At 42.5% G+C, this 7,688-nt stretch overlaps 1 protein-coding gene across 6 annotated transcripts in view; it reads left to right on the forward strand.

Moving 5' to 3' along the window:
• The window catches only part of EPS15 (epidermal growth factor receptor pathway substrate 15), a 215,068-nt gene that overhangs the window by 41,819 nt on the left and 165,561 nt on the right, over window positions 1–7,688 (forward strand). The window contains exon 1 of one of the 6 annotated variants that reach the window (XM_077450254.1): window positions 2,820–2,958. The exons of the other annotated variants lie outside the window; for them this stretch is intronic. Within the exon in view, the coding sequence (XP_077306380.1) occupies window positions 2,932–2,958 (27 nt within the window). The 5' untranslated portion in view covers window positions 2,820–2,931. Of the gene's footprint in view, window positions 1–2,819; window positions 2,959–7,688 lie in introns of those variants that run through there. 6 annotated transcript variants of the gene reach the window in all.

A 7,688-nucleotide genomic window follows, 5' to 3' on the forward strand; every position in this document is an offset into this window, starting at 1 on the left:
GTCGATCCCCGCTGAGCAGGAAGATGACAGGTCCGTCTCTGCACACTGTGCAGGACGGACCTGTCAGAGCGCCACTCTCCCCTATGGGAGATCAGATGACGATGGACCGCAGAGTCCGTCGTCCTCCGATCCGCAGACGGATGGAAAAGTAGGTTTTTCGGATCGGAGTGGGTTGGATGTCAGCGGACACGTCACCGCTCACATCTGACACTCCATAGAGGTCAATGGAGCATCTGTTCAGGTCCGCCTAAAAAACTGACAGGCGAACCTGAACGGATAGGTCATGTGAAAGAGGCCTTAGTCAAGATCACAATAAGGATTCTTGACGATTAATTGTGCAGCTCTAGTGACCAGTAAAAAAAAAAAAAATGAAACCTGATTTGTCAGTATAGACCAGTGCAATTTTGTGACTGTTTTCCCAGCTTTTTAAACAGGTCTTTGAAGAGTATGTAAACTCAACATCTCACATTCCTGATATGTGGCTGCTGTACCATGTACTTGTATGAAAAAGTATCCTGCTCTCTTTGTATTTCTTCCTTTGTGCGAAATACCTGGTGTTCCTGCCAGTCCTTCTGCTTTCCTATTAAAAACTGACCACACTAGGCAGGAGAACACATCATGGTGAGTTCTCTAACTGTGCAGGGAACTCGGCCTGCTCTCCTCCAATAATCAGACTTTTCCTGGCACCCCAGCCCCCAGCTTTTATGCTGGATTTCATTTCTATTTTAAACTGAACAGGTTTTTTTACAATCACTTTGTGAATTGTGCAAGAAGTGCTGCAACTGAGATTTTTAATTGCAAACCTGTTGGCTTCTTAGGCTCCGTTCACATTAGCACGTCTCCAAAGTCGCACAATTTCCACTGCGACTCAAGTCGCATCAAAAGTCACACCAAAGTAGTGCAGGCACCTTTTTAAAATCACTATAACTTTACCCACTTGTTGACTGCCCTATTGCCAAAGTGCAGTCGTCCAGTCCTGGGAGGGCGTCTATTGACATCCTCCCAGAATCGTGCCTGCTGCGGTACGCACTCTGTGATCACTGTGTCATTCAGACGCAGTGATCACAGATTAGACTAAAGGGCCAATCACAGCAGCCCTTTACCATGTGATCAGCTGTGTCCAATCACATCTGATCATGATGTAAACATACTTGGCAGTTATTAGCATTCCTTTCCTTGCGATGTGACAGCATGAGGGGAGCCGGTAATTGGCAAGTGTGAAAGGGGACATCTACACTGATCATCGGTGTCCTGGTGATCATTGCTGCCAACCAGTGCCCATCAGTGCATCCTCATCAGTGCACATCAGTGAAGCAGAAAAATTACCTGTTTGCAAAATGTTATAACAGAAACTAAGAAAAACTTGCGTGTTTTTTATTTTTTTCAAAATTTTTGGTCTTTTTTGTTTAACAAAAAAAATAAAAAGATACAGTGGTGAATAAATACCACCAAAAGAAAGCTCTATTTTTGTGAAAAAAAAAATTATAAAATTTTCATGTGGGTACATTGTTGAATGACCGCGCAAATGTCATTGAAATTGTGACCGCGCTGAAAATTGGGCAGGAAGGGGGGATGAAAGTGCACATTAGGCAAGTGGTTAAATCGCACTGATCTACAACGTTACCATTGGAGACAATGGGATGCGACTTGTCATGTCTAAAGTCGCACGGCAATTTGCACAGGTGTGAAATGGGCTCTTAAGCACTAGAAGCAGGTTATGTGGATCTATAGAGGTGAAACAAGGGCTTGTCTGTAAAGTTTGGAGCAGAACATTTATATCCCAGGAAGTCGGGAGGAGTTCTGTTGGTCTGCTATTATTTATTCCTGAAGCTCTTCACCTGACTGGGTGACTCACAATAATATTAACATGAATGGTGAATTGCATTCTCCACCTGAGTTTTTACTCTGTCCTACTTTCCTCCATTTACCGCCCACATTCCGGGTGTGCCTGTTTGTTAGCAAAAATTTGGCAGCTATGAAAACTGAAAGTTATGTTGTCCTCAGATGTTTCCGTTTGTGAAACCAGAAGCTCCTCCTGTTTGGAGCTCACAGGAACATCTGTAAGTATAATGTGGAGGTGGAACTGTCATTGAGATGTGTTCTCTTTTGATGCCCCTTTAAATGGAAATGTTGTTTAACCTAGACGTGTAATTCTTGGTGAATGCCATTTTATTGTAACTCTCAAGGCTGTCCCATTGTCTGTCCCAAGGCTGATACACCAGAAGAACCCTTCGCTGGTCCTTGACGCCTTCATTCTCCTTTCACCAGCTTCCTGGTGGCAGAATTTTCCTTTTAGATTTTTCCAGGAAATGTTTCATGGGAGCTTCAGATAACTTCCCCTCCAGCCTTCCCTCTCACAGGCTTCTCTATTGTTTGCATTTTTAAAGTTTGCTTTGTTTTTGTTGTAAACATTTGGCTCCAGGAATAAAATAAAGCTAGTATTAATATTATGTCTGCAGCACAAAGGCTGCATTATAGTATATATGTGATCTGAGGTGTATGAGTTTGTATAAAATGTTTAGAAACGTAGAAGAGTTCTTTTACAATAATTCTTTGGAGTAATAACGCTCTGTGTTGTGTCACAGCAACCAATCAGATTTGTTACAACTTTGTCATTTTCTAATGCAGTATGTTTCATCTGGTTGGTTTCTTTGGGGTATCTTTGACAGTTCTTCTTTCAGATGGCGTTCTGTAAACCTACTCTGTTTGCTGTGTGGGTGATATCATTTGTTATAATTGCGAAACGGTTGTCAAACACTTTCAAATCACATTTCTGTGTGTAATGCTCTTTCCAGTAAAATGGAGCTGATCTGGGAATGATGATCAAAGAACAGCAGACACTTTGCAGTTGATGACTGAAGATTAATCGGCAGATGGTTGGATACTTTTGGAAAACAAGGCTGGGTGCTACTGGAGGGACCCAAAAGAAGGATGGCGCTTACTGCAAACAGCAACCTGGTCAGTGGTTGGCAGCTAGCAGATCTTTCACTATTGCAGCACCGCAAATCCCAGCATGCCTTATCCACATCCTGGCATACAGTCCCTCTTTCATCCACAATATACCTTCTTTATAGTTTTTTTCCTCTTTATATTTTGATGTATAAACCTCTATAGCTAAATGTACTGATGAAAGTGGTTGTAAACCCTCCCCCACAACTTTGTCCCATGTAAATCGGCATAAAAAAACATAATGAACACTGCTTGTAGATATCTCCTTAGTTGCTTAGTATTGTAATCCTTTTTGTTCTTTAGAATGACGTCACTGAGCATGCCCAGGTCTCCCCTGATTTACGACACACTCTGTGTACTTTGTCTATCTATTATCAGGACTTCCTACAGCACACAAAACTGAAATCCCAGGAGACTGCAGAATCAGTCAGAGCTTCTTCCTACACCCCATGTGACCATATGACATCACATGCAGTGTGGGGCATGGGACAGCATTACTGCAGTCTTATCAGCTGAAGCTGACAAGACTGACACAGGCAAACACTAGATAATCGGCACAAGTAAATACTATGAAATAAAACAACTCGGCTATGAACAGGAAGCAGGTTTGCCATAGAAACGTTGGATTGAGAAGGAGGCTTGGTTAACAGTACAGGAAGTGCTCAATGTAAGGGCGGAAATACACTCCACTGTGGAGTCAGAAAACAATACTTAAGATGGCGCTGCCTAACCCCTGGAAACAATTTTTTTAACGTTTCTTTAAGCAGTAAGTAATATGCGATTTGGGCTGGATTACAGTGGCTGTAGTTTGATAATTGCTTATTATAATGGACTTAATGAAAAGAAGCATCAGAGTGGGAGCGTTTACTTCCTCTTTAAAGAGCTTGTATAGCCCAAACTATTTTTTATTTAATGGAACTACTTCAGTCCCTGAGTCATTCTTTCGTTTGTAGCACACATGTTAAAGGTTACATTCACCCTTAAATGCACTTTTTTTTTTTTTTATCAGCAGATCACAAGTGCAAAATCAGGCTCCTGCAGACTGTCAGTGTAGCCGTCTGCTGTACCTCGTACAGGCAGGCTGACTTTGAATGACTGGAAGGTTCGATGAACTACCAAGAGTGCTCATCTGCACCTTGGTAGTTGGTTGACATCTACAGGCTGTTAGCCGAAATGACTGACTGTAGTCATAGGTCTCCCATTTAGGGATCGACGGATTATCGGCGTCTGATATTCACCTTTTCTTAAGTATCGGTATCAGGCACAAACATACCCACTATTACCGATATTGCTTCAAGGGGTTTTACCGGGGTGATTCATGCAGCTGATTGCATAACACTGGTACTGTTCTTTAGAGCGGACGGTCAGCTTTTTTTGTAATAACCGATGCAGCTTTTATTACAAGCAGCGGCAGGGGGCTTCCCAAATTACTGGCATCTTAAAGGTGGCAGTTTTAAAAAAATATAAAGTATTCAGAAACGCTGATCTTGATGTTTTGAATACTTTCAAGTGTAGACCCCAGATCTCTCCATAAAGAATACCTGTCACTGCCTATTACTGTCACAAGGTACGTTTACATTCCTTGTGACAGCATTAACAGTGATACATTTTATTTTTATTTATTTTTTAAATGTAAAGAATATCGGACTGAGAGGTAACCGAAAATATTGATATCGTATTGGCACCGAAAAAACTATATCGGTTGATCCCGACTCCAATTCACAGAACTCTCTGAATGAATGACATGGCCAGGTGGGTGGAGCCCCGCACTGCTGCAGTTTTAAAAAAAAGTGACAGCAGATACAGGGAAAGGATCCCCGGCCCAGTGTCACAACGGGGAATGGGGTGGCGGGGTGCTTTGGGGGCTGCTCAGTTAGTAACATGTTATACCCTAAATATGGGTATAACCTGTTACTATAGGTGAACTTATCCTATAAAGTGCATATTTTAGGCTTGAAGGACAGTTAAAACCCTCAAAGGCGCAAAGGTTTACCAAATTAATTTTTTTGCACCTAATTCAAAAAAATATGCAACAGTTTTGGTTCTGACAGCAACTTGTGTGCCAAACTAATGTAGTTTTAATTTGCTCCACTTTTACATTGTGGCGCAGCACCGGTGCCAAATTCAAAATACAGACAAGTTTGTATCTTATGAAAGTGGAACCAATTAAGACCAACTTTTGACGTACATGAATTTGGCACACTTTGCGCCACTTTTAGAATGCATGCAAGACACTTTTGCAAAAAAAGAGAAACTTGTGGCAAGTAAATAAGATGCCCAACCTGTCAAACCTTAACCACCTCAATACAGGGCACTTATACCCCCTTCTTGCCCAGGCCATTTTTCAGCTTTCAGTGCTGTCACATTTTGAATGACAATTGCGCAGTCATGCTACACTGTAACCATGTGAAATTTTTATCATTTTCTTCACACAAATAGAGCTTTCTTTTGGTGGTATTTAATCACTTCTGGGTTTATTTTTTTCTAAAAAAAAAAAAAAAAAAAATTTTTGAAAAAAAAAAGTTTTTCTTTGTTTCTGACAGTAAATTTTGTAAATAAGTAATTTTTCTCCTTCACTGATGGGCACTGATAAGCTGCACTGATAAAGTGGCACTTAGGGGCACTGATGAGTTAGCATTGATGAGGCACTAATATGCTGCACTGATGGATGGACAGCAGTGTTGAGCATTGATGGACAGTACTGACAGCCAGCACTGACTGGCATCACTTGTGGGCACTGATTTCTGGCACTTGTGAGCAAAGATGGACACTGAGTGCTGGCAGTGGTGGGCACATATTTCTGGCACTGGTATACATTTAATTGTAATCAGTCCTCTGATTACATCCCTAAATGTCCTCTGTGAGGAGATGCCGCTGATAGGCTGTCCTCACACTATGTGAGGTGAGGAGTGCAGATTATGGTATCTCCGTGTTTACATGTGACCGGCTGTGATTGAACACAGCCGATCACATGGTTAACGAGCCGTGGCTCTTTACAGAGATCGGGGTTGCGCCGTGTCCTAGCAACACGGCTCCACTGCGTGCGAGAGTGGTCGTTCTGGGAAGCCGTCATATGACATCCACCCAGAACAAGAGCCACACCACATCCACCCTGAACTTGAACAATTTCAATTCCACAGTCAGCGTGTACCTAGGCTAAACCTAAAAAACATTTTTTACCTTAATGCAAAAAACTTTTTCAGCTTCTCTGTGCCCGCTTCCCCTGTGTGAACGGGAATAGAGGGGAGAAGAGATCAGCACTATGCACGGCTGCATCTATTTTCCCCTCTTTACACAGCATTCGAGCAGAAGCAGTAGCCATTGGCTATTGCTGCTGTCAATCAAATGCAGTGAAGAGGAAATGGGTGGCGGGCCTAAGTCCCACTGTGTAAGTCTGTGGAGCTCAGCTCCATAGACACACAGGTCGGGAGCACGGGGAACTACCTCTGCCCAAGGCCAACGGCTGGCTATGGTAGTCCCGAAGAAGAGGAGGAGCCAAGATTGCCGCTGGGGATCTGTGAAGAAGAGGATCTGGGCCGCTCTGATCAATACCACTGCACAGAGCAGCAGGTAAATATAACATGTTTATTATTTTAATAAATGCCGTTAGTAACACTAAGCTTTGATGGAAAAAAAATGGAAGCTAATTGGTTTCTTTGCAGAGCTGCACCTGATTTTGCATACTACAGTTTTAGTAAACGAACCCCACTGCATAGTCTTCCTTGCAGTCCATTAGCTTGAAATCAAAGGCCTGGTTCTCACTAGTGGGACTCGGCACACAGTGGTTTTGGAAAAGGTCCCTGTACTACTTTGGTGCAATTCCACCAAATTCCAAAGTTGCATTCAAGTAGCGCTACATAATCTCACTAAAAGTTGGATCCAAATCGTGTCCCAGCAGTGTGAACCTTGCCTAACTCATTAGATGGATGTGGGTCGGTAGTGACATTGCACAAGTTGCTGGGATTTTCTGAAGAAGTCGCCTCCTCTCCACATGACGGTTTTCTGCGAGTTCCACTTTTCTATCTTTGATATTTCTAGTGCCAGCAAGGGGATCGGGCTGTTCGAATGACCTGTATGACATTTCAACTATATGTACTTTTTCTCTTTACCTTGGTTATTTATTATTCCTTGAGATATTACACGAGTCACTGGCTTTCTGAAGGAAGACATCAATAACTGTCTCCCATATTCCTTTAAGTACCGGTGACCTGTAATGCATCACTTTGCTGTATAATACTAATTACACTTCTGTTCTGTCTGTTTGCATGATGTGTTCATAAAGTACAGAAACTGTGCACACAGGTGTAGCTTGTATGTCAGATGAGATGTAGTTCCAAAGATCCAAATTATATCCTTTTAATACAGAAAATGATAAATGTGTGTTACTCATAACAACTAAATTGTTCCTTTTCATCGTCGCTGTGCTGCACATAGCCTGGCATGGGGTTGACGTGGAAATCCTCTGACACGCCAGGATGTCCTATCATTTAGATCCCGACCCTCACTCCGTCCTCCTCACCACCCGGGTGACTGACCGCAATGTGAACCATGCCAGGAAGGGGAACCCAGCTTACTGGTGTCATGTGACTTCCTGTAGCATGGAGTGCAGGGAATGCTGAGTCCCAGTGCTTCTAGTATAGCTGGTTGCTTGTGATAAGATGGTTTTATCTGAGGTCAGAAAGTGTTTTTTTTAAGTTGTTTCTGCTATGCCAAGATGCTGTAAGGCTATAGCAGTAATT

This window comes from Lithobates pipiens, unplaced genomic scaffold, assembly GCF_037356315.1.
Source record: "Lithobates pipiens isolate NorthernLeopardFrog02 unplaced genomic scaffold, aLitPip1_a1.2 Scaffold_23, whole genome shotgun sequence".
Classification (NCBI taxonomy): domain Eukaryota; kingdom Metazoa; phylum Chordata; class Amphibia; order Anura; family Ranidae; genus Lithobates; species Lithobates pipiens.